This window comes from Grus americana, chromosome 2, assembly GCF_028858705.1.
Source record: "Grus americana isolate bGruAme1 chromosome 2, bGruAme1.mat, whole genome shotgun sequence".
NCBI lineage: Eukaryota > Metazoa > Chordata > Aves > Gruiformes > Gruidae > Grus > Grus americana.
In genome coordinates, this window is record NC_072853.1 from 82,264,829 (window position 1) to 82,292,751 (window position 27,923).

Here is a 27,923-nt window from a genome sequence, read left to right on the forward strand (position 1 = left end):
CTAATGAATTTTTAATTAATTTTAGCATAATAAGCTAAATTTATCTCAGTTTAAAAAATAGCCATTACTGGTGTGCCTCTCATTCTTTTTTTTTATATATATATAAAAATATATATACATAATTCTGCAAAGAAACTCATCTATTGTAGTGTGCCAATTCCTGATCTTAAATATTTTAAGACAAAAAATAAGAAAAGTGAGAAAGTTAATAGGCTAAAATCCTTCTGTTTTAATTGTGTGATTGGAATATCCTTATAAGGAATTTGACACCTTTCCCTAGGAAAATGTTTTAAATAATTTATCTAATTGTCTTTAATTTGGTTTCCCAGTGACATTAGGTGAATATTATTAAGTTTTCCCTGGCACACGCTTTTATAAATGAAAGGTAAGCTTTTCATTCAGTCATAGCACTTCTGTGGTTTCCAGTACTTTCCATACTTAGAAAATTCAGAGCCGCTGTTTCATTTCTAGCCATCTGCAATTATAGTAATCCGCCTATAGATATAGACAAATATAGCTATATATGGAAATAATACACATATATATATATGGAGAGATAATTAGATTATACCAAGGTTGTGATTCCCTGCTGGAGAACCAGAGTCTGAATCAGCTGGAGTCCTTGCCAAGGTAGAACATGATCCCTCAGTGCAGGTGTTCAGCATCTCCCTGTTGCTCCACTATTCAGCGCTACTGGTGCTCCACAAATCCATAGTGAGATCTGCGTTGCTTTTGGAGTTTGTCCACACCTTTGCTAAGCAATGGCTTGTTGCAGCTGGCTAAACAACACTCTTTAATCCCTAGCTTTATTTTGAAACTCTCATCGACACCTGCTATAAATCAGTCTTCTCATCTTCAAGAATATAACAGAAACAAACAGCAGTGAGTGATGAATCACAGGCATGTGCTGCAGTGGAGTGCTATTCAGTTCACACAATTTAAACCAAAATTGGGATCAAAGCAGTTTAATAATGACATGAAATTAATCTGTAGTCAATAAACTGCACATTTGGGATCAGTACCAGTAATGTCACAGATAAATCACAACACTGAACACTGAATAAATGTTAATAAACACCTACAGATAAACAGCTTTAATCCCCAGAAGTTCTAGTCTCTCTTTCACAGGTTCACACACACATACACTCTACCAGCACGTGTGGGTTACAGTCCCCACCCTGCCCCATCTGGGGTGCACCCACGTCCTGCAGGAGCTGTGGGTGCTCTCACCTGGTGGGGCCCCATGCTGCTCCTTGCAGCTGGTGAGGCAGCACCCACGAGCTCACATGCACCCTATGGGGTGTGGGTCTCTGCCTGCAGCAGCCTGCCTGAAAACAGACAGCTCATGGCCTCTGACTGGGCAGCTGCTCTATCTGGCTGATGATTTTCTTCCTCTTTAAGGTGACTGGTTGGAGGGTGATGATTTTCTTCCCTTTTAACATGATCAGTTTTGGGAAGCACCCTCTGGTTTTATGCATGTTTTACGCAAGCACACCACAAATGGTTCACTCGCATTCTATCTTAAAAGGTGGTGTTACCCAGACCATTTGCCAAGGTTGGGCCAGGCCATCATTACGTGTTCCTAGATCTCATTTTGATATCAACAGTAATCTCATGCTGCACAGGCAGGATGTAGAAGCACACCCTCCATCCATACCTTTGTGTACAGCAAGGCTGCTAAATGCAGTTCAAGTGTGATGAGATTGCTTGACATTTTGGAGTTTTTCTGTAAACAAAAATCTGAATTCCTTTCAAGGATCAAATAGCTGTTCACAGAAAGGCTGGGGAGCTTGCTGCAATGTACATCAGGCAGATGAGGCTTTGTTGTGTTACAAGGACTTAAGCGATTTGCCAAAGGAGCAGGCTCTGTCAGCTGTAGTCTCAGCTAAAATAACTTATTCTGCCTGAATTGTTCCCCAGATACGGCTGCACTTGCATGAAACTCATTATACTCATTAAAGAAGACTCACTAGCGTCACTGGTGAGTGCTGTAGATACAAAAAGTAATGAAGAGAAGTGACCGACTGGCTGGGGGGTGCAGGAACCATGGCTCAGTCCCAAGGCAGGCATCCCACCTTTGTTTTGGAGGAAGGAAAAGCTGATGTCCATGCCTAATGATCAGCCCTCGTGGGTGGAGGCACCGCACACCTCTCTGAAGCCTTTTCTTATTGTGTGGTTTTCAAATGGCTTCTGGCTGTTTTATAACATAGCAGATCACTTGGGAATATAGGCTTCTCTCCTTCCAGAGTTTATGAAATAGAGATTTCTAAATCAACAGAGGCCGTTCAACATAAAAGCCTTGTGATTCAGATATCACCTCAGTAAGGTATGTGTTTGTTACATAATTTCAGTAAACTCAAAGCCTTATAAGGTGTTTTCCTTAAAAAGGCAGGATGGTCAAGACCAGGGGTTCAACAGGGGGTAATGCTCCATGTGAACTTCAAAGTCTGTCCATCAACCTTCCACTCTGCTAAGGCAGACCCTGGGAACAGACACCTTTCTGTAAGGTATGAGCTACTTTCCTGCTAGGGTTTTATGCAGTTAAATCACAGCCTGATGTGGCCTGATAGTGGCAGAATTCAAATACTGCAAACGCCACGTGCAAAGAAGCTTGGTGGAGGGACAGATTATTGATAGCTTGTTTTCCAACTCCAGGTTGATGTACAGACATTCCATTTCAGCAGGTGAACAAAAGACTCGTTTCATGTGGTATGCAGATGCTCCTAGGGAGAATTTAACTCCTGAGATTCAAGTGGAAGGACTTCAGTGCTCCACTACTAGAGAGACGTCTCTAAGACACAAGCTGCCACATGCACTCCTGTTATTGAAAATGTCCTGCTTCAGAAGGAGCAATGCTTTTGTCATCTCCTTTTCCTTCCATGTCCCATGTCAAAACTGTTAATCAAACTGAACAAGAGGGATGCCTTGTGATGGAGACACATATTTCCACAAACTAAAGGGTGATCAGGAATTGGCAACAGATTTCACTGTCTTTCAAACTGGATAAGATATTAAACAGTGAAAGCTTCAACATTTTGTACTAGTTGTTGAATCACCCCCAGGGCTACAAAAGTATTTTCCTGAATTTTGTGTAATGACAGTATTATCACTGCCTTGCACATGGCTCGTGTTCTATAAATGGAATTAAAATGAAGGAACAAGTAAATGTCACTATAACTGCATTATAGTAGCTTAGTGGCCCAATGTTCGCAATCTCATCTCACTTAATTCAGCATTTCTCATACTGACACTTTCATAGTGTCATGTTACTATACATGGTATATGCTATAAATAGTCACAAATACAGCATGAGTGGAGTGTAGCTCAGTGTAATGAAATGAGGGGGATACTTTCCAGGCAATTGCTGATGTTAGGAAAGTCTCTTTGCCACAAATAGAACAGAAAGAGTGAACCAACCCAGCAGTGTTTCAGATTTAGCATGAGGTGAAGTGAATTGTGATCCTGTGAGATGCTGACTGCTTTGAACTTACAGTAGCCACTGGTAGTCCACACAGCCCAGGAAGTACTCGGCATCCAGATACTGCAGCATCAGCCTCTTCACTTGTAAATCCAGTGAGCTGGAAAATGTGAAGTCACTGTGGGTTTCTAAAACATTTCCTAATATAAATTCTTTTTACCTCCTCGTTAGAAGTTTTAAAATGTGGCTTTGTGATCTCTCTTTATTGGCTGTGCTCCATGTTTCCAAATTATACTGAAAAATGCTAGAAATACATTTTTACAAATTTTTGGTGTTAGTCTTTTGCTTGAAGTGCAATTAAGGAGGAGAAGATGAAGTCATTACTATAATTTGTCCACCTGAAACTTCAATACCTAGTGGAACTGTAGTACAGTGTTAAATGCCTTTTTTTAGAACCCAAGACTCATTACATGTACCTTAATTTACATCACACATCCTGTAAACACAACCTTGTCATCACTTGGCTGCTTAAATATAATAGTAGTACACCAGTTGGACCCTGCTTTGCTCTCTGCAGCTTAACAGAGCATAACTTTCACCTATGCTTCGTGTCGATCACTCTAACTTCTGAAGCTGGTCTTATGAGGAAAAGTGTCAGTTGCACTGAAGGTAGTCAGAGTGTGAATTCACTAGGACTTCAGTGCCAGTTTAGTAATTTAGGTAGTCCTTGTCCACAAACTTAACATAGTGTATTCCACCAAGAAATCTGTAGCCTCAACTTTGCAGAGGAGGAGAACACACACTACTTTTTCTGCGTCGAGAAGAAAGAGTAGCAATGGAGTACGCTGCTCAGGAGTTCCAGACCTAAGGCCCGCGAAGGCTGTCTTTCAAACTCAAGTTATAAGTTACAAGGGTCTTCAGCATTGTAGGAAAAAAAAGAGAGTATCTTGAGGAATTTTCACTGAAGCGCAGCAGTCTTATCAGCCCACATAAGCAGGGTTTAATATGCTTCTGTGGATCATGTACATTGCAGTGAAATTCATCCTCTTTTCTCCAAAAATGGGGAATGGTCTGCATATTATGAATCAGGAGTACAAAATCTGTAAAGATGTGTACTGAAACAATGTTGAAAAAGTTGTAACAAGGGCACTGCTTCTCAGCACAAAGTGTGTTCTGTGCCAACCTGGTGGAAAAGAGTGGCACAGCTTTGCTGATGAAAATAAGCATCTATTACTCATTGTTATTCTTTCCTTCATTTTTCATGCACCCTGACAAATTCTTTCAGTAAGAGCTTTACTTCTCTGTTTTAGAAAGGCTAGGATGGCTGACAAATCAAGGCTGGCTGATGATAAAGGGTGGGAAAGTTCTTGGGTTATCTTGTCTAAGCAGCAACTTAAAGCAGAATTTTCTTCATAGATGAATTCCTCTATTGTTGTGTTTTGGTTTCATTTGGGTGTTTTGTTTTGTTTTATCTTACTGCTTCCTAGAAAGCTCTAGATGTCAATCCTGACTCACCCTCTCAGCAGCCTATGCCTTGACCTAATTGTGTAATGTGTGATAATTTTTAACCCTCAGTTACAATGTTTTCTCTTAGTCTCAAACTTTGCTACTGCTTCTTCTTACATACCTTCTCAAGTACAGTAACCTTTTCATCATCTCTGTCTTCTTTCTACATATATTGGAGGTAATAGTATATATTAGCATAGCCTTTTCGATCTTCAGCTACACAGGTCAAGATTACTTAACCTCTTCACTCAGAGTTTGTGAATTAACACATTTATCACGACATTTTCATGAGGGTTTCAATTGCTTTAATTAGGCACAGTTTGTTCTTCTATGTGACGCCTCAAAGAGAAGAGGCTTGATGAGTTCAGCTGAATTGGTAATCACAGAATAGCTGAGTTTGGAAGGGATGTCTGGAGATTGTCCTACCTCCAGCTCAAAGCAGGGCCAAATACAGCACGTTGCCCAGGACACTGTCTTCAAGGATGGACTCCACACCTCTCTGGGCAACCTGATCCCATGCTTCACCAGCTCCACCCTGAAAAACTTTGTTTAAATAGGAATTTCCTGTATTTCACTTTGAACCTACCATGTCTTGTCCATTTACTGGATACCACTGAGAAAAGCCTTGGCTCCATCTTCTTTACACCCTCCCTTCAGGTATTTATACACATTGATAAGATCATCTCTGTGGCATTTCTCTCCAGTATGTCCATTTCTCTCTTGTACTGGGGAGCCCAGAACTGGGCACAGCACTGCAGGTTGGCCTCACTAGTGCTGAGCAGAGGGGAACCATCACCGCCTTCAACCTGCTGACAACGCTCCTCCTAATGCAGCCTAGGATACTCTTGGCCTTCTTTACAGTGAGGGCACATTGCTGGCTCATGTTCAACTTGGTGTCCACGAGGACCTTTTCTGCCAAGCTGCTTTCCAGCTCATCAGCCCTCAGGCTGTGCTAGTACATAGGGTTATTCCTCTCTGGGTACAGGACTTCCCTTTTGCTTTGCTGAAATTTGTGATGTTCCTGTCAGCCCATTTTTCTCCAGCCTGTCAAGGTTCCTCTGGATGGCAGCATCACCCTGTGGCATATCAGCCACTCTTCCCAGTTCTGTGTCATCTGCAAACTTGCTGAGCATGCACTCTGTCTCATTATCCAGGTCATTAATGAAGAGGTTAAATGGTATTAGCCCCAGCATACCAGTAGTGACTGGCTTCCCACTGGACTTTGTGTCATTGATGACAACCCTTTGAGCCCAGCAGTTCAGTCAGCTTTCAATCCACCTCACTGTCCACTTATCTAGTCTGTACTTCACCAGTTTGTTGATAAGTTATGGGAGACAATGCCTATGTAATAGCTTAAGAGGATTTTTTTACCCATGGATCACTAACTTTATGTTCAGGTAAACCTGATATTATCTGTTACATGTGATGAGGGTACTACTGGAAGTTTTGAGGTAGACCAGTTTTTCAGTGAATTCTGGCAAAAAGCGTCCATCCTTTCTGCAGGCACCAAAAACCAGTGCCAGGCTTCAGGGAATTCTCTGGATCGGGGGCAAACACCACAGAACAAGTATCCCTTAAGACAGTTGTCACTAATGGCTGTGTTACCAGCTGACGATACTTGCCTGCTTCAGCTTTAGCATTTAAACATGAGGGTGATTATTTATCATCTCGGTGACATAAGGTGTTTTTGAACAGGAGGATGAGGCACCAGTTGAGATGGAGCTGGAGCTGCTGCAATGAAAAAAACAAAGATCAGATTTGAAGATGCCTGGAACAGTAGTGCAAAGGTTCATACAGTGCCTGTTTGAAAGTGGGACTTAAACTTCATGTGCTCTTTGTAGGAGGTGTATTAGAGTTGCTTCATAGAATCACAGAATGGTTGAGGTTGGCAGGGACCTCTGGAGATCATCTGGTCTAAACCTTCTGCTCAGGCAGGGCCACCTGGAGCCAGTTGGCCAGGAACATGTCCAGACAGCTTTTGAATATCTCCAAGGATAGAGACTCCACAACCTCTCCCAGACACCTGTGCCAGTGCTCGGTCGCCCTCACAGTAAGAAGTGTTTCCTGATGATGTTCAGAGGGAACCTTCTGCATTTCAGTATGTGCCCATTGCCTCTGGTCCTGTCACTGGGCACCACTGAGAAGAGCCTGGCTCTGTCTCCTGTACACCCTCCCATGAGGTATTTGTATATAGTGATGAGATTGCCCTGCCAGGTTCACTTTTTTCTTGGGCTATGTAAAGAAGAGGGCCTTTCTCTTTTTTTTTCAAGACACCAAATATTTCTTGATTCCAAATGCTGCTGCTGCTGTCCTGTCTTTAAGTCTGCTCCCTAAGATATCACCATAAGCTGGTGATATACTAAATCGGAGGATAAATGTGAAATTGCATATAGAGCTAAAAATCAGTGATGGTATTCAATATAATTAGGTTAGGTTAATATGAAAAAATAAGAGGCTGAAGGATTTAGATAATGTCAGAATTCTTCTTTGAATAATAACTTTCAGCGATTGTGTGGATGTAAACATCACATTTTCTTTTTCCGCATTGATTTAATGAAATCAAAATGACATGAAAACAATTGGTGAATAATTTTGTTTATCTCCTTTCAGTAAATTGAAATCACAATTAATTAGAAAAGGAATAATTACAGTCAGTTAATATTTTATGCACAATGAGGCAATTATTTATCATGGCTTTCAGTAGACTGGGAGGTTATTGAAGCTGCTATATATACAGAGTGCTGAATTCTTGATTTACTTGCATGTATGTACATCTGATACTCCTCAAATGTCAGAGTACCATATGCTGTTGCGTATAAATAGCAATCTGCAATTTATACATTGCAAGTCACAGACACAGCAAGTGGGACCTCAGACGGCAGGGCTGGGTTTTAGAGGATGGCTAATGCACCGCTTTTGCAGTTGTAAGTACCATCTGTTTTGACACAGTCTGGGACTGCTTCACACTGGTGGTCAGGAATCCACGTAACAGTGCACTTGGGCTTGAGCCAGTTACATTTTCTAGTAGGAGAAAGCTGCCAGTGGCCATGTCTCTTTCCCAGCTTAACTCCTAAATTTCCCATAAACAAAATTTTAATCCTTGTGGTTCTGAGTAAGCACTATGTGCTTGCTCAGTGCATCATTGTATGAATATTGCGTGTGTTTGTAACAGAAGAGGGGACTGCTGACTGTCACTCCAGGGCTTTTATAACCTGAAGTGTTTATTATGAAAAACCCTCTGTTTATGTATCTTTGTTAGAGAGGTGTTGGATACGTTAGATTGCACCGGTGTCCTGGGTTTCTGCTTTGGAGGCCTATGTTTCTTTTCCTTCATCCCCCCCAGAGTGTTCCGCTCACCCAGGTCCCAAAAGGAATTCATTGGGCAACTGGCTTTGGCCAGCTCTTTGCTGAATTTATTCCTTTGTCTGTAAGCGTTGTGGATTTGTAAGAAATGTAAAACTGTGGATTAAGTGAAGTTTTCTACCATTCCTTCAAAAAGCCCTGGAGACCAGCTTTGCTTTCTCAGTTTGGCCACGTGTCAAAAGGGAGGAGGGATGCAACCCCAGAAATGAGGTATTTGCCCACAAAATGAGGGAATGCTTGCCAGGATGCTAGCAGGTGCTTTTGAAGGAATCTCATTCCTAGGAAAGAAAATAAACTTTGGAAACTGAAGTGTAAATGGATCTGAGCTGACTGGGAGCAAGTGTTACAGGTCGGCTTTCAGTTACACTTTGCACAATTCTGCTGCTTTTCTGTAATCCGTGGCCACCCTACAGACCATCTCATTGGGTTTTGAGTGTTTTTATTTTTTAATCTAGAGACCTCTTCTTGCGCTGTGTACAACTCTGTCCCATAGTTTGGAGGGTTGTCTCTTCCCAGATTATCAGCAAAGCCTCTGTTTACAAAGCCTGAATTTATTTTAGGAAGGATATTTGGACTATTCTAAATTACATTGGTTTAATGAATCTTTAGCATCTAAACTTGTGTGTTAAGAGAGGAGAATAACTTCATGGATTTAAATCTCTTGCTACTGTCCCTTCTCCTGTTTAGCCTATTGCTTACCATTTATGTCTCCAGTTTTGGAGGTCAAATCCTGGTTCCCCTGTTAATTTGAAAGTCAATAATTTCTGAGAGTTGTGTGCTTTTAAAATACCAGTATTTGATTGTGAAAAACAATGTTCTTTTACACGAATAATTCACTTCTGGTGAATATGCTGGAAATAGTCATTCTTAGGGGAATTATCTGTCTACTGTAGAGTTTGCTACCAGCTGGATGCAAGTCATCTTGATTACACAACAAAGTTGTTATATTGTCAGCTTTCCCCAGAAGCAAGCATTCCTCTGCTTTGTATATTATTTTCCATTTAGAGCAACGCACATATACTAGAACTACGTATCAGGGTTCTGCAGGTCCTCTTGGTTTTGATCCACATGAACAACTGGGGATTTGGAAAATGTTTCCCTCCCATAAATTTATGTCCAGCAACTTACCGTGAAGTTCTATAATAATGTAAACCAATACATCTTTTATTCTAAATTTTTCCATTTTTGAGAGGTGAAATAGTGGAACAGCCACACCTGACTGGAGCAGCTGACTGGATTTCTGCATTTTGAAGTTGGGAGCCATTAGGCATTTGATCCAGTTTTCTATATAATTTGCAAAGATACTGCAAACAGTAGGATCCGTTTGCCCCAGCTCAGTGTCACTCTAAACGACTGGTTCTGGCCACGTATGTATACCTTGAGAGTGAATATTGAGCACTGTGCGCTCATTTTATCTATATTTCTGTAAAGTGGGTTTTAAATGAAAAATGAAGATCAACACAGAAATGTAAATGTTGCCTAGTCAGGCAGAAAAGTGTTTCACCTGACAAAGTTTTGACCTTGGATTAAATCAGAGTAACTCAAAGAGAAGGCAGAATACAGTTGTAAGCCTGTTTCACTGAACCACGTCATTCTCTGGATGAATTGGGAAGGGTTTTTGTATTCACCAGGGTGGAGTTCCTGGGTTAATTAAAACTTTCTAACAGTTCATCAGGTGGTGCGAGAGAGAGGATGGCAGGCTTTTTAGTATGACTTTGAAATTAAGCAAACATGCTGTCTTTTTGTTGTCTTATTTATCTTAAATCATTATATAGAAGTATATAAAAAATGTTTATATATAAGCATCTTGTAAATGCTTATTTTCATTTTAACCACAATTGGTTTGCACATTTCAAAGCAATGCATTGAACAGCAAAGAACTAGATCCCCATAGGTGTGGTAATCCTGAAAATGGAGGACGATGGAATGCAGCGTGTCCGGTCCATTGATAATGCAGTCCTGAGAACCCAGCAGGGCCCAGGGTGCCTCTCCTCTAGGTGGTACGGGTTAGGTTGGGAGGTGGTAATTCAGGATTTGGGGGAGGTGGACAGGGGGTTCTTCACTGACCAGTGGGTTCATCTACATTAGCATTTTTTTTCAGGTCTGAAGCTCACTTTTGAAATCACTCTCCCCTTAGTCCCTGCTTACTGGGTTTTAGTTACCACCATGAGGTATATGAACCCGGTTACTCTCAGGTGAAACTGAAGTAAAAAATATGTTCTGGCAGGACACCTAAAGCACCAAAGGCAACCCCTACTGAGCATTCAGGTTTGGGGATGAAATTAGACATTGTCCAAAAACTAACGCCCGCTTCCCTGGCCTGTGGATGTTGGGTTCTCAGCAGTAGCAGTTTTGCTCCGCAGAGCTCCTCTTTCTGGGCTGCACTGCTTGCTAATGCAGATACAACTAACTCAGCTGGGGGAGCTCCCTGGCATACTGCAAGGAGTTGGGCGAGGATCTGACCTGAAGGGATATAAGAAGAACTTGTACTTAAGCATGTATGGCATTCATTTTGGGGTTAGATATTTACTGAACACGTAAAAAGTGCACCATCCCACCTATCTCTATGTAATTTCCCAGCAGTGATGCACTGACAAATCCTTTTCTCAGAACTGATGTGCTAGTGGTACATCAGTGGTACCGAAGGCAAAGTTAAGATGCTTTGACTTCATAAACTAATAGGTGGATTGCTTTTTCTTTTTTCCCCTTCAGTCTTTGTATTATTAGCTCTGTTCACAAATATGGAGATAAAATTAATTCTTGCCAAGTGGCAGGGGACAAAGTCAGTAGGGGAGAAATTAGTTCCAGATTTTGACAAATACATTGTAAGGAAGAATTATTTGCTTAATAAAACTATAACGATTACTTCACTTGCAGTGCTGTTTGACTTTAAGCATCTAGTGTGGATATGCCAGGAATGCAAGATCAGGTCTCCAAATGTACATGGAGGAGTTTATAGACTGAAGAAAACTGGAGCTCTACATCACAGGGAAGTTACACCAGTATAATCCGAGGTGTAAAATGTCACACAGAAACTACTATGAAATGGCTTCAAATGTAAGTTAACATATTCCTCTTCCACATGGTCTTGTAACAATGCCTCTAGTCTTGTACAATAGGTACAGTTTCTTATTACATTCTATGGGAGGTTTTTAAAAACTATAAAAGGTTATTTTAAGTTCTGTGGAACCATTCCTTCCAGGAGCATGTGGATGCGATTACTTCACGAGCTCCAAGGCTGCTCATTCTTACATTGAAAATCGAGCTTTGTCACAGGTCTTTGCTCTCAAAAAGAGAGTTGCATGACCTACAAGATTTCACAGGATAAGAAATAAGTTCTCACCTTTGCCAAAGGTTTTTTGTTCCTTTGACCTTACTTTTCAATCTAATTTTCTGTGTTGGTAAGAATAAATTGTCTGGTAAGAGGGAAACAGTAGCTGTAATCTATCTCAGGTTTATTTAGACTTTTACATGTCTGTGTTGGAAACAAGCCGGTGAAACACGGACTAAGTGAAATCACTGCTGAAGGGAAATAGTATATTGCGTAGTTATCACTGAGAATTTGTCAGCTGTGATGGAGTTTCAAGAAGGACCCTTTAGGGATCTGCCCTGCCATACCTTACAGAATTTGTTAATAGGTTGCTAGACTTTGCATCTCTCTCCAGAAGCCATCTGTTTGAATTGAATTGAGACACAAAACTACCAATATACAGAGGAATGAGTTAAAATTTATGACACCAGACCTGCAGTGTATTTGGAAATCTGAAAATGAGCACAATTTGAGAAGCTTTCTCCGTACTTAAAAGGCTCTTGAAAAAAGAGAGAGAAGATTAAGGAGAGAGAAAACATACCACTCTCTAAGGAGACAGGTGTGGGGAAGATGAATAGATTATATAAACATGGATGAAGAGAATAAATGGCCAGGCAGCTGTATGGCACGTGGGAATCCAGGCAATATGTCGAATCACATACTGAATGCGTCATTCTTCTGAGACTGTTGAAATCTGGCAGGTTGACAATGTGGTTTCCACGAAATATAGGTGGGAAGGACTCCAGTTTAGCTGCTGCTGGTGAGGTGCGGCGTTGTGCAGTGCTCAGTTTGGAGCATTGTGCTTTAAGACAAATATAGGTATATTGGAGAAAATTTAAAGGAGAAACTAGGAGAAACTGAATATTAGTAATGTGACTAGGAAGAAAGGGCTGAAGTTTGAGCAAACACATGTGAGAAATCCTTGCAGGAAGAGTGGAGACCTCTCGTTCTTCGCAATCACTAGGAGAGGGGCAAGAAACAGCTTCTTGTGTGAGTTGGGTAAGAGGAAAAACTTAGAAACTTGATATGGTGACAACACTGGAACAGGCGCCTCAGTGAGCTGAGTAATAGCTGTCCCTGGAAATTAAGAACAGGGCAGACATGCACGCTGGAGATGGTTTAAGTGTACTTTGCGTACTTCAGGACAGACAAGAGAGGTCATCCAACTCTGTTTCCCATTCTGTACGTTCTTCATTGTAAAAGGTTGCAAAATCACATAGGTAGCTCCGCCGAGCAACCCTTTCCCTCTGGCATACTTGACCGCTGCAGCCCCGCGCAAGTTTGCACAATGAGTTTTGTTCCAGCTGCCTTTTTGCTATCACGGACTCTCCGATTCATACCAGCCTCCTGGAGCTGGAAGGAACTGAGGTCAGTAGGGTAACTTAGCCTGAGAGAAACACCTGAGGATGTTTGCGATGTGGAAGACACTTTTTTGTTGGTATTGCTTTTGCTGGGACTTCGTCCATGCCCAGAGCTTTAGAAAGCAAATGACCCTCTTGTAGCCTGCTGTCCTAGCTAACTCCTTTTCCTAACCTCCACTAAGGGCACACAGCCATATTTGACATCTGTCTGTCAAATTCACAAGCCTCTCCTCGAATCAGCCCGTGATGTTCCCCCTGTAGAAGCCTGCTAGCTGCTTCTGTTCCCCTTTGCGCTGTAAACTGTAGCTGCTACAACCATTAAGCTCCTACTTTCCCCAGTCTCAGTAAAAGGAGTACTTCCTTGGCATGCACAAAGTTGATGGTATCATGGTAAAAATGTGAAGTCTATACCCACACTGCACTTAGTAAAATATGTAATATCTATGCAACACTGTTATTGAAAAAATGCTAAATAAGTGACATTTCTGTACTACGTGTAAATGCTTCTTGCACACATTATTTTGCATCTAACGTTTTGAAAAAATGCCAATTGCTTTTTATTTTTCTCAGCTATACTGACTTTTCAGAGCCTGAACATAGTTTGGTTTAATTCTTGCCTTAGTTTTGCTAAAAACCTCAGTGATGACAGCAGATCAACATGAAGGATGCTTTTTAGTTGTCAGATAAGAATCTGAAGTTTGATTGATATTTACCAAAAATTTCATTTTAATTTTGTTAACTTGAGGAGCTCGCTATAGGATTCACTTCAGAAAAGGCACACCTGCAATAGCATAGTGGAAGGTGTGGTTGAATGGAGTCATGCTTTAAGCATGGAAAATGGATCAATCTTAAGAAGTCCATGCTGGGGTCTGAACATCAAGTGTCCCATGTTATTGTGCATCACTGGACTAACAAAAATACAACATTGTTTTCTGTCGCTGGTTCTGAAATCGAAGACTGCATAGTGTTGTCAATGCCAGAAGGAGCAGAGACTAGATCTTGCTTTAAATATTTAAAGGATCTTTTTCCCCAGATGTATGTATTAATTGGGAAACAAACTGGGGGGAAAAAATCTTTTGAAATAAACCAGATTCCAAATGGAACAAGAAAACTCCCTCCAGTGCATTTTCTCCCTCTGTGTCAGCTTTTATAGTTCTGTTTCTGGCACGCATCTTTTGAGATTTCTTTAGAGATTGTTAAGAAATTTTCTCTTACATCAACAAACAATTTTCAGAGCCCGAGCAAAGCTTTAATAAAATGCATCTTGCACAGAAGATTGGTAATCAGAGGGAAAGGGGCAAAAGAGCTTGTAGGGAGGGAAGCATAGGACTGCTTTGTATTTTGTTTTTTACTTTCTAAGATCACCAAAATGTAAAGCTGCATTTCAGGCTTGTAAACAATTGGGTATTTTCCAGAAAAGAAATGCTTGTAAAGGGCATATGTGTGTCTAAAGATCTATATTGAGAACTGCAATCAGTAACTTTGTTTGCGCTTGCAGGGCTGTGTTTATTAATGTCACGCTGTCATTAAGTTGCCCTGTCTCAGACTGACTCAGCCTGTCAGCTAGCACTCAGCAAATGGCGAAGAACAAAATTTGCAGGAAACCCTTAGAGGTTTAGATAGTGCTAGAGGAAGCCCCTCCCAACAATGCTTGAAAAGCCTGGAAAATGTACAGTAGACCAAGTGTTTTGCTGAAGCTTTATATGCTAGCAAAAAGCTTTCCAAGTTTTTACTGGCAAAAGGCTCCTGGACTCACCTGCTATTTTTTTCTTTTCCCCTTAGGGGTGTACAACGAACAGTAAGCGGGAATACCTCTGTACAGAGTTCAGCTGAGCTACCAGCAAAATTCCTGTCTGAGAGTGTATTGCGTTACGAGCTCAGCAGACCCGTAATGCTCTCTCGACTCTCTTGTTTAAACATAATGACAGCAGTACAGTCTTTTTCCAAAATACTTTGGGGAGACAGGGTGCATTTATGTGTCTGTCTGGAAGGCCGTGCCGTGAAGGTGGCAGGAGCAAGTTTCACACGATGCACCTTCAGGACTGAAGGTAAAGGAAATACAGGATGCACATCTGAAGCTGTTACACGAATGAGAGAATTAAGAGAGCACGAAGCAAGCACATACTCATAAAACAGAAGGTCAAACCTTTTTTAGCTCTAGGTCTAATTTAAAAACCACATTTTTGGTAATTCATTACGCACCCAAAATGTCTAAGATATTGATTATTCACAGTGCCCAGGAGTGATGAAGGAATGCTACTTTTGATCCAAAAGGAGTGCAGATTAGCCGTATTAGCTTGGTGCTTTCATCACCAGGGGAAGCAGGAGAGAACCAGGGAGTATTAAATGTTTTTTTCTACTTAAGTAGGAATGGAGAGTAGGGAAGAATGTAACCCTGCAGAGATTTTTAGGTGTTTTCAACAACAACTGATTTAAAATGTATGTTTTCAAAATATGCTGAGAGACTGTCTTACAGGAGGTAATCTTTCCCACAGTACTAAGAATTGTTTATAGTAGATGTTAAAAAATGAAACTTTTTGCTTTTGATCATAGTTCCGTCTGTTTTTCAGTGTGGAAACAAGTGTTTTTTTCTGTAGGTTTTATTGATATCATTTTGTTTTCCCTTTTTGTGCTGGTTTGTGTAAAAACAAACAACCAACCAAACAAACAAAAAGCCCAAAGCAAATGAAAAAGTAAAAGGAAAGGAGAGGAATTCACAATACTAAATATATGTAGGAGTGGAAGATACATCCAGCACTTGGCAAAAATATGTATTCTTTTATATTAGAAGCATCCTTGTCTTAAAATCTCAAGAAAAGAGCAAGAAGTAAAGGCTCCAAGTCTGCCACATCTTCTGCACATGTTTAACTTCAGGCACTGTCATTGGTTTTGGTGGTGATGTGAGGGAGGTCAAACATATGGTAAGTCCTTGCAAAAATTAATCTAGGAGACTGTTACTAAGTGGTCTGTGGAGTCAGTGCTTGTCTGCAGGACCCTGGCTGCTGCTGGTGTTTTGGTTTTTTTTCACTCCAGCTGTAAATCTCATTTTTAAAATACCGGAGTATACCAGACGCTTTCCAAATAACACTCCTCCATGCAATTATTTGCAATAGCTGCCAGGGGGGGTATTAGGAGGTCTCAAAGTGGAGCAGAGTGTCTGCAAAACCCACTCTGTGTTAAGATATGATTCTTGCTCAAAAATACACAAATCCCTGGGTTAGATCCACATAGCCATAGCATAGACTCAGAAGCCTTGAGGAAAATGTTTTTCCTGTCACTTGCTGAAATACTGAATTTCTGTCTAAGTAAAACAAGATACAGAAGAGAGAAGGAGCTGGGTAGTGTAAGTTTTTCCTTCACGGCGTGACATGATGATTTTGATCTCTCTGCAGCTGAACTAAGTGATCTTGGGCAAGCTGCTGGACTTTGCGTCGTGGGTTCTTCAGCTAAATAGTTGTGCCTCTCACCCTTGCAGACTCGCTGTGAAAATGCAAGCCTGTGGTTGCTACTGTTGTAGCTAGTGAGACAGAGCATGCCTCTGCTGGGCTAAGGTTGATGGGAAAGTCATGTGTAATACACTGATCGAATTGATCTAAAATGTACTTAATTTAAAAATTAAGGTTTGTGGAATGCATTTCTGGCTCTACCCTGCTTAACCCATATCTATGCTGTCGCAGTCACAGAGCTGTGTTACGTAAGGAGATGACTCTGCACGCTTCCCTGAAATGTCTGAACACTGAGGTGATTGATAGCAGAAGATGTGACGTGGAGGAAAGCTTGGTGCTCTAAAACCACTGTTCTTACTCCATTCGTGATATTTGTTATTCTACTGGGCACTAAATTGTGGTTCCTGTATTCATCTCTGGATGGTGCTTTCCTTCATAAAGAATTTCTGTTGACATCAGTACTGAGAGGTCAGAGATGGAAGGAGTGTGCTCAGCAGCAACGTTCATCTCTCACACACTGGTTCCATCTTGTGTAGCGTACTGCTGAAATATCTCAGGGTTGGCAAATGTATTGTCCATGGCATTCGCTTGACTATCAAAATTATATCCTAGTTGTCTTCCAGTCTTTTACTTGCTTTGCTTGGAGAGCTGGGAGCAGGAGTGGAAATGACTCATAGGCAGCAATGTCAGCACAGAGGGAAAACAGTTGAAATAATCTGAGAGCAAAGGCAACATTTTTAGTAGCAGAGGTCCTTTATTTTTGTGCCTGCTTTTTGCCAGTAAAGTGAAATAAAGAAGGAAAAGAAGTAGCAAATTGGTTTGTGTGGGGTTTTTTCGGGTTGACTGCTTCCAGTGTGACAGTTAGCCCTAGCAAAAAGAGCATGTAAATGTTGTGCAACAGCTCTGTAACAAGTTTCCAGGCATGCTGTTTCTTCGCCACTTACTTTTCTGGGCTTGTTTTTTCAAATCCGACTGAAGTTCGCTTTAGTCCATTGGGAAAGAGTGCTTTCTGCGTGCACATGAAGAGGCACAACCAGCCCTCCTTCAAGAACTGGGCTCTTGGTGGAACTGCTGAGTCCCAGTTTGCATGAACAAAAAATGAACTTCTTTAATGACACAATGAAAATAAGTGTACGGGGTTTGAAAATAAGCATATGGGCTTGTACTTTTCTCATCTGCCTAAGTCTGGTGAAGGAAGAAGCACTTGTGAGCTCTTCTTTGGCCTCCCACTGAATGGCTGAAGGAGCTGAGAGGTGAAGGACCACAGTATTCCTCCCCTAACAGCTCACAGCTGTCTAGGTAGTGCCAAGGTACTCTGTAAAAAAAGCCTGAGACTCAAATTTACTCATTTCTTACAGTGTTTAGAGTATAAAGAATTAAAATCCCTGGACTTTCACTGCCATCTCCTCTTCATTACAGGGCTCAGACCTGCAGCCTCTCTTTTGCTAGCGTGGCTTTGACAGCGCAGCTATGGGTGCATCTCTGTCATGTACCCAACACTAAGATGAACAGTGTTTTCAGAGCATACTGTAAGATAGATTTTGAAATATGTGTTTCCTTACTCTCACGGGTAAAAATGACTGCTTAACCCCCAACAAACCCCAGAGCCCATCATGCTCCATTAACAAACAGGCCAGCGGGGTGCTGTGCTGTGCAGAGAGCTCTGTGTCTGCCCACTGCTCACTGAAATCGTGTGTTTTGTCTTCCAGACTCCGACCTGAGCATGCGGACACTCAGCACACCCAGTCCAGCATTAATATTTCCACCAAATTCCCCCACTTTCCAGAATGGCAGAGGGTCGTCGACGTCTTCATCCTCAGTCACTGGGGAAACTGTTGCCATGGTCCACTCACCACCTCCAACCCGCCTCACTCACCCTCTCATCCGGCTGGCGTCCAAGCACCAGAAGGAACAGGCCAACATAGACCGGCTGCCCGACCATTCCATGATCCAGATATTCTCCTTCCTGCCCACCAACCAGCTGTGCCGCTGTGCCCGTGTGTGCCGCCGCTGGTATAACCTTGCCTGGGACCCCCGACTTTGGAGGACTATTCGCCTGACCGGCGAGACAATCAACGTAGACAGGGCTCTTAAAGTGCTGACCCGGAGGCTTTGTCAGGATACACCCAACGTATGTCTCATGTTGGAGACGGTAATTGTTAGTGGCTGCAGGCGGCTCACAGACAGAGGACTCTACACCATTGCCCAGTGCTGTCCAGAACTGAGGAGGCTGGAGGTGTCTGGCTGTTACAACATCTCCAATGAGGCGGTCTTTGATGTCGTGTCACTGTGCCCCAACCTGGAACACCTGGACGTGTCAGGTAACAGGATACATTTCTATATGGATGCCTCTGATTCTGAAAGCATTGCGCTTTGTCAAAACCCTGGCCCCACGACTGCACACTTTCCCTTTCTGTGTTGTCTTTCAAAACAGGAATGCCAGTCTCCTAAGATAGCACTGGTGAGACAGGCACTGCTAGAATCTCAATGCCCCAAATGCCAGCAGCACCTCTTCGGTGCCCAGGCCTCCTCCAATGGAGAAGAGGTAGCAGAGGTGGCCCATTCAAATAGCACAAGTACTTTTAATACATTTTTGCACAAAGCACCCTTACCCAAGGGCCCACGTTGCAGTCAGTGCTACATCATATAGTGAAGGCTAGTTACTTCAGCAAAATTTGTTTTATCTTTTTCATATCTATATATATAATTTATATGTAGATTTTAGAATCATATAATCATAGAATGGTTTGGTTTGGAAGGGACCTCAAAGATCATCTAGTTCCAACCCCCCTGCCATGGGCAGGGACACCCTCCACTAGACCACGTTGCCCAAAGCCTCATCCAACCTGGCCTTGAACTTCCAGGGATGGGGCCTCCACAGCTTCTCTGGGCAACCTGTTCCAGTGCCTCACCACCCTCACAGTGAAGAATTTCTTTCTAACATCTAATCTAAATCTATCATCTTTTAGCTTAAATCTACCCTCTTTTAGCTTATATTATATATATAATGTATATGTCTGTAATCTGGTAAGTGACTTGAGAAGGAGCTCAGAATCAGTGCTAGGCTTCTGTCTGGGTATAAAGACCAATTGTCATCCCCAGCTAAACTTCGAGGTCCCCTTGTTTCTGTTGCAAGACTTAGCTAGTTTGGATGTTTTGGTTTTTTAATAGTGTGTATATTTGCTTAGTGGCTTTCTGCTTTTCCTTTCACCCAGTTACAAGGTATCACCGCAGCTATTTAGATCAGCAGAAATGTTTTGGCAATTTTCCTCAGACCTGCTCTGGGGAAACAAGATGTTTTTTTCCCACGGCCAGCCACACAGAATTTCCTTTCTGCAAATAGGTTGGCACTGAAGTAAATTTGATGTTCAATACTTATTTTGTGATCTCACTTATTATCAGTCTAATGTTGTTATTAATCAGCCAGACCAGCTTTGCCATTGCAGAGTTACTAATGGCAATAAGCAGGACGAAATGGGGATAGAAAGCAATGCTTTTGAGGCACTGGTACTCAGATAAACTGATTTTTTCCAAGGCTGCCTATCTTGTGTACACTGATTTGCTTTCTTTTTTCCTGACTTTTATTTTTTTAATTGATTTATTCAACTCTTTTACCTAATATTCTTAGGATTGTAGAATGTCATGGAAGGCATCAAACCAAATAGCAACAAATCAGAATTATTCACTTTTTGTGGTTGCTCTCTGAAATTGCCAGGTGATAAGGAGTCTCTGTGGGACTCCATGGGATGGGACTCCCATGGAGTCTATTCTCAATGACCTTGCATATGAATTACTTATTGTCGGTACATACTGATGTTAGTTCTGGATTGCTAACCACACATGCAGGTTGAAGCATCTCCAACACCAGGAGAAAATGCGTGTGCCTGTGTGATTTAGACCTAGAACTATATATCACTTTGAAGACTGGCTGTATCCCTGGCATATTTATGCTTTTCTTACTATGTCCTCTAGGGTGGTGTGGAGAGTTGAGTGGCTCAAGTGTCCTGGGCCTGGAGAGACAGGACAAGTAGAATTGCTGAGCGGAGGGTTAACTGCCTTGGCATACCAGTCTGGTAGCTGCCACCCTAAGCGCACCTGGGGGCTTGTAGGTGACTGAAAATGCTTTGGTCCACATCTCCTACTGATAGATATGCTATAGACTGAAGGTAACTTTTTTGAAAGCGAGGAAAATTAAAAGATGATACCAGGTTGTGAAACAGGTTCTTTTGGGGTCTGTCTTCATTTGTGGTTTCCCCAAGCCTGTTACTTTCAGACCTAGAAGATGGTGTCTGTCCCTAGGAGCTCATCAGTTTGGTCCAAAGTGTGTAGAGGGCGAGTAAAATACCTGTCTTCCTTGAATTTTGTCTCATCAACAGAACAGGAAAGTAATTTTAATCTCATATTTTTCTAAATTGTCCTTTCTTTTTGGAGCAGGTAAGGGAAAAATCCTGGGTTTGAACATGCTCAGCAGTCAGAGTGTTTGGGTTCAGACATGGCTTTTTGCTGCCTGTGCCTGTGTCATGGTTTAACACCAGCCGGTAACCGAGCATCATGCAGCCACTCGCTCACCCTTCCCCCTGCAAGGGTATGGAGAGGAGAATGGAAAAAACCTCGTGGGTTGAGATAAAGACAGTTTAATAGGACAACAAAGGAAGAGAATAATAACAAGAATAACAAGAATAGCAAGAATTACAATAATACAAGTGGTGCACAAATGCAATTGCTCACCACATGCAAAAGGAAAATAAAACAACCTGATGCCCAGTCTGTTTCTGAGCAGTGAATCTGCCTTCCAGCTAGCTTACCAGTTATATATATACATATATATACATATATATATGGAGCATCACGTTCTATGGCAGGGACTATCCCTGTGGCCAGCCTGGGCCAGCTGTCCTGGCTGTGCTCTCCCAGCTTCTTGTGCACCTGGCGGGGCATGAGAAGCTGAAAAGTCCTTGAATTAGTATAAACACTGCAACTACCTAGCAACAACTAAAAACATCAGTGTGATATCAACATTTGTCTCATACTAAATCCAAAACACAGCACTATACCAGCTACTAGAAGGAAAATTAACTCTATCTCATCCAAAACCAGGATAGCTTGCAAATGAATTGAGGATAATTGATCACTGGGGTCTTGTTTTGAGTCCACTTTTTTCATTTTGATGTGGGTAATTTTGGAGGATGTTTTGGAAGCAGGATTCCATTTTCACCTCCTTCAGTCTGTAGTTAGGAGGACAAGGCTTGAACCTACACACTCAAGAAATGCTTAGGACTGAAGTGGTTCACTGATTTAGTTTCATACTGAGAAGCTGGGTACATGTGCTGCGGGATAACATTATACTTGTAGCTAGTTAATTAAAACCCAGCTCACAGTTGTACATCTAGTTGAATCCCTCTCCCCCTTGGATGGTTACTTGGCAGCAATAACGTACCAAAATCTTTAATGTCAAAACCAGATGTTCATATTAACTTTAAGAGTTTTCCACAATGTAAGTTCTGTCACTCTCAGCATCCACTTTGTGGGCAGGTCTGAGATATCTAGAAGTTGGTTGAGCTTGACTGCAAGTTATTATCTAACACGCTAGCCAGTATTTTTTTCGATCTCTTTGGAAGTTTGTTCTCCCTTTTAAAAATCAGTTGTACTTACTTTATGGAAAACCTGTTACAAGAGCTTTGGTTTTACTTTTTTTTATTATTTAGGACAGAAAAATTGTTGCAGACTCAGGAACTTGTCATTTTGCCTAAAAATCAGTCAGTTCTATATCAACATGGACTCTTTTTCTGGTGAAACCATTTTGAATGTCCTTCCCATTAAATATTTTACAGTGTAGCCAAAGTAACTAGACAAGGCGATGCTGAGCTTGTCAAAACAGTGATCACACACTGATGTATGTGACTCCAACCCTGCTGTGAGACTTCTGATCCATTCACTTTTTAATTGCAGTCATTAAAGCGTTCCCACTTCTTGGATCCCTAGCAGACAGAACGTTCTCCTCAGCTTCATGGACCCTTCATTCTCACTTAGCCAGATTTTAAAATTGAATTCTGGTCAGCATGTAAAATATCCAGACTGACTCCTTAATCCAGCAACCTCCTCAGCCAAACGCAATAGCAACAGCTATGTCAGGTCCAGCAGAACTCTGCCTAGGTGCCAGCTTCTTCTGTGGAAACCCAGCTCAAGGATGGGGACTCCTGTGGTGCAATATTTATCACCTACTCCAAAAAACATATTAGAAGTGAAATTATTACACTATTAATATTGTACTGCTTACCTTTAGAAAAATCACTTTGCATTATTGGGCGTGTATGTAGTACTTATTTGAAGGCAAATGTATTTCCAAAGATTGCACCATAACATAGACAGATCTGCAACACAGTCTGAAGAGGAAATAGCAGCATTCAGTTTTAAGAAGATGTTTGTTGAACAAAGTGGTTTGCTTGACGGCCCCAGAGCTTCTGCATGACCTGTGGACAATTTGCCCATTTCATTGCATGAGGCCTAAGGTAAAATTTGCATCTGTTCAAATAAATTTGAAGCCTAAATGAAAAATCCAGCTGCAAATTCAAATGAATGTAAAAATCTAATTGCAGGTGGCAAACTGTTTCAAGTCCATATCCCATGCTTGTTATAGCATTTGTGTGAGCCCACTGGATTATCTCAAGGGATTTTTTTCCTTTTTGTTTTTAAGAACTGAAATATATTCATACCTTCCACGAAGCCTCTGAATAAGAACCTGTTGTATCAAGTGGTATGGGTTTGGGTCATTCAGGTTTTTGAGGTGGTCTCCATACATTGCCATGCTCTTTACTTCCAGACTACAGGATTTGTGCAGCATTTCTAATACATGGAGCTCTAAGGTCACCATCCTAACTTTTCTGGCTTTTCATGGGTCACTTCATTCCCTTTGGCCAGTGTTTCAGCAAAACAGAAAATCTCTTTATATCCGTACCTGAGGGCACCTCTTTAGGCATAAGCTGCAGAATTTGTCCAAGTAGATGTTTATGGCTAAAACTGTTGGGCCTTGATAGCTAACAGGTAGACCCTCCCTTCTTCCTTGTAGCTGTTTCTAGCTATGCTAAAGCAATGTGCGCATCTGGACTTGGCACAGATAAGAATTTCCCTTCAGGAGCCTGAGACTGCTGGTTTGCAGTGCAGCAGAAACAGCACTTTCCAAAAAAAGCTTTAGCTTTCATTCACCACCACGCACAGAGTGGAGGTTAAAAATGGGGGAAGTCTGTGAGAGTGTTTTTCCCTTTAATCTAGCTCTTTATATTTCCTTGCAAGGTCTGGTGTTTCTCCTCTAGTCTAGTTACCTCCATTCATGGCCAGACATTCTCACTTGAAACAGTCCTTTTCTGTGTCTGTCCATGTCCTCCCATGCCCGTACCAGTCTGTTGGCTCCTGCTGACTCTTCCCATTCTCCTTGGGTTACCCGAATCTCCACCCTTCTGCAAGCACATAGTCTTGCCATAGTTTTGCATCCTTCCCACATTTGCAGGCTTGGGGCTGGATTCACATCTGTTCTCCAAATGCTTTTTGAAGGGTGGGTGGGGTTTGTCTTTTTTATAATGGGGTTGGATGGTGAAAGAGCCTCTGATGTTGGTTTACAAACTCAGCCAGTCAGCAATGAGACTGATCAAAAAGCTCTGTTGGTTGTCATGTAGCACCATTTTACTCAAGTTATCATGGGTTTATATTGCAGCAACAGATCACAGACTGTCCCTAGATACACCTAGAACCATCAAGTAACATTTGGGATATGGACAGAATTGGTCTGTCACTTTACTGGTGCTCAAAACCCTGAAGCAACCTCACTGATGCCAGTGGAGTTTGTTATTTCCTCTAGTGTAGGGACACATCACAGCAAATCCAGACTGGTCAGTCAGGATGATTCTGCTCTTGCAAAATGAAGATATCTTCAGCACATCCAGCACGCCATTTCATGCCCACCTTTCTGGTCCTGCCGCGTGATTTGTTTTTACTGCTTGCTTAAATTTGCTGTGTTTTTCCACTTAGGCTGCTCCAAAGTAACATGCATCAGTTTGACTCGCGAAGCCTCCATCAAGCTGTCTCCCTTACACGGGAAACAAATCTCCATTCGCTACTTGGACATGACAGACTGCTTCGTCCTGGAGGACGAAGGACTGCACACCATTGCCGCTCACTGCACTCAACTGACCCACCTGTACCTGCGCCGCTGTGTCCGCATCACCGACGAGGGTCTCCGCTACCTGATGATTTACTGCACGTCCATTAAGGAACTGAGCGTGAGCGACTGTCGCTTTGTCAGTGACTTCGGCATGCGGGAGATAGCCAAGCTGGAGTCGCGCCTCCGATACCTTAGCATCGCTCACTGCGGCCGGATCACAGACGTGGGCATCCGTTACATAGCCAAATACTGCAGCAAGCTGCGCTACCTCAACGCGCGGGGCTGCGAGGGCATCACGGACCACGGTGTGGAGTACCTCGCCAAAAATTGCACAAAACTTAAATCGCTAGATATTGGCAAGTGCCCTCTGGTCTCAGACACCGGCCTGGAGTTTCTAGCCCTCAACTGCTTCAACCTGAAGCGCCTGAGCCTGAAATCATGTGAGAGCATCACTGGGCAGGGCCTGCAGATTGTAGCTGCCAACTGTTTTGACCTGCAGATGTTGAATGTGCAGGACTGTGATGTCTCTGTGGATGCTCTGCGATTTGTTAAGCGACATTGCAAGCGCTGTATTATAGAGCACACCAACCCTGCCTTCTTCTGAAAGGACACCCCGCACCTGTCGTTACAATGCAGTATTAAAAACACTGATGTATAAACACACGCTCCCATATTCAGTAATGCTGTCTTTTCTATAGCTCACGGGAGTCAGCTTTTCTTGTATGTTGTGGGTGAGGGGGGTTTCTAGAGGACTATTTTGTTTGCTTTTTGTATGATCACTTTTTAAGGTGTGGTGGGTCTCCATGCAGAGGCTGCCTTAATGCGAAAGCAATGAGTGCTCAGCATCCCCGGTGGGGTGCCATTTCCATAATAGCCGTGATCTTGTCCCAGGCTACAGTAGCTACCTCCAAAGGAAATAGCACATAATCCCTCCTTTGGAAATGCTACTGAGCTGTGTCAAATACATCTGAATTCCAGCTGTGCTCATGAAGCTGACTATGCAATATGTGTCTGTGTTCCCCCAACTTCTTCCAATATGGCTGATAAAGCATTCCCTTGTCTCCAAGTACTTTTTCTTTGGTATTCAAGCATTGTAGTCCCTCAGGAAATACTGGGTAATGTTCTTAAACATACTTGATTGAGGCAGAATAAGACCTGCTGGCCATTGCCAAGCACTCTGCTGAGTGAATCTGGAAATTCCGTCCATGCATGGATTCTCTTGGAAAGCCCACCTCCAGGTCACTCGTGCATCATCACTACTTGCCTTCATTTCTACATCTGCCTTCTCCTGCATGTGTAGTACCACCCTCTGGTAGCAGATAGGGACTTCTGGGTCTCATAAGCGGTGACATATTTACCTGAGCGGAGGAAAGCAGATGAGATATTGGTGTCCTGGCAAAGGGAAAATCCAGCAAATCAGCCTGAGAAGCTGCTGTAATTCTGCAACACGCTGAGATAGCACTGCAGTACACGGGGGACTCTCTGAGGCATTGTGGAGCGGCTTGCACGGGACAGTCCCAATTGCTGTGCTGCGTGGCTGTCACCAGAAAGTCTGTCTTTGTTCCTTTGCCGTATCTCTTCAGCAGCCATGGCACCGCTGCAGTGGACACTCCCTGAGCAAACCAGGCACGTGCGTTGAGGTAAATTCAGTACGTGCCTTAATACACGTAGAAACCTGACCCTTTTCTGTGGCCTTCCAGTTGAAAGGGTAGATGGCTGATCTCGAGACTTCAAAGACGTTAGCCTGATGTTAGATAACATCCCTGGGGACAGAGGAGCTTAAAGCGTTATTTACGTGAGGTTTAGATTTTGCGAAACCTTGCCTGTGTGTCTTCCCTTAGGCTGGAGAAACAGCTGCTGTTCCGCAAGGAATTAAAACGCCAGTGTTGCCCTGTGACACTGGGAGCCCCTTGTACTCTCATGGTCACCCTTGCTCATGCAAGAGCAAGCGTGGTTTGGAGGTTCCCCCGTTTCATTGCCTCCTTCCCCAGAGCGTGTGGTCATTTCATGGTTACTTTCTTCACAGCTTTCTGGCAGCCGTTTCTCTGCATGTTTTCACATGTAATGCTCAGATCTGAAAGCCAGACATGTTAGGGGTGATGATATTTTCAGGCAGGCCCCCTGCGCCTGACTGACAGGTGAATTCATACGTTCAGCTCAAGCACTATAAATGTCTCGGTAGAGAACATAAGAAGGGAAGCACCGTGTCTGGTTTTCATAAGCAGTAGTTCCATCATCTCCAGACAACACTAATAAAATCATTGATATGAAGTGAAAATCCATATGCTCGAGAAAAATACATAACTGCTGAGGAAATACTTGTAGCAATGCTCTCTCAAATTACAAAAAAGCAATGGTTTGGGCATGTCCCTGCAGAGGGAACTTGTCCTACTGCTGCAAAAATTCCTGTAACTTATGTATGTTCCTCCAGTTTTGAGTTTCTTAACATACAGGATGTCATCAGCTCTGAATTAGAAATCAGATTGTACTAAAGCAAAGAGGGCCACGGAAAACGAATTTGGCATTGCTACTATTACTGGTCAGTCACTAATAGGGGGTGATACCACCCTTTGGCCAGTTAATATCACTTTGATTTTCCTTTCTGTATTTTTAAAATTAGAGATTCTTCTCCAGCAAGTAGTACAGTATATTTTATCCGAGACAGCTATACTCTCTGTTTTTCCTTTAGCTCAAAATGGCCCCGAGGACAGTTAAATGTTAAGCCCATTCCTGAGGACGGTGGGATTTTGAGCCATTTGCACTCATGAAATATAAGGCCTCATTAGTAACATTTAACTGTTTATTAAAAAAAAAAAAAAGCTACTTTTCTGGCTATGCTAAATTGAGTGAATAGCGCTACGTGGTTTTTAAGGTTTCTGATGTTTAAATTGGCCTGTACTGTACAAATCTCACTATAAAGCCTTAATTTGCTACCAAGAAATAAAGCAATATATTGGTAACTGATGAACATGCATCGTCATTTGCACTAATTGATTAACTTCTGGTGAAAAAGAAAAGATTAAATACTTGTAAAACTGTTTGAAAGGTAGGTGGGTGAATGAGCACATCCGCACATCAGGTAGGTGGATGACTATATTAACAAAAGGAAAAGAAAAGTATTTGTTATAGATTATGACCTTGCCTATCTGTCTCTTTAAAACTTTATTTTCCTCATGTGGTTCCTCTTGACCCTGAAACATAATCAGTAACTGGAAGTGTAAGTAAAAGAAAAACCAGTATATAAAAAGCACGTGTATAAAAATTTCAGGAGGGCCTCTGCATTGGTTTAAAAGGCAAGTTAACATATTTGATGTGAAAAGTAAAATGGAATGACTGAAAGGGTAGAGCACTTACTAGTGCATTG

General features: G+C 42.2%; 1 protein-coding gene across 5 annotated transcripts in view; it reads left to right on the forward strand.

Moving 5' to 3' along the window:
- FBXL7 (F-box and leucine rich repeat protein 7) overlaps window positions 1-27,523 on the forward strand; it is a 196,871-nt gene extending 169,348 nt beyond the window's left edge. For 3 of the 5 annotated variants that reach the window (XM_054817444.1, XM_054817448.1, XM_054817446.1), the window contains exons 3-4: window positions 18,114-18,725; window positions 24,427-27,523. In XM_054817444.1, the coding sequence (XP_054673419.1) occupies window positions 18,114-18,725; window positions 24,427-25,163 (1,349 nt within the window). In that variant the 3' untranslated portion in view covers window positions 25,164-27,523. Of the gene's footprint in view, window positions 1-7,809; window positions 7,849-11,318; window positions 11,345-18,113; window positions 18,726-24,426 lie in introns of those variants that run through there. The other 2 variants (XM_054817445.1, XM_054817447.1) reach the window with 2 other exon arrangements.
- The last annotated feature ends 400 nt before the right edge of the window (window positions 27,524-27,923 follow it).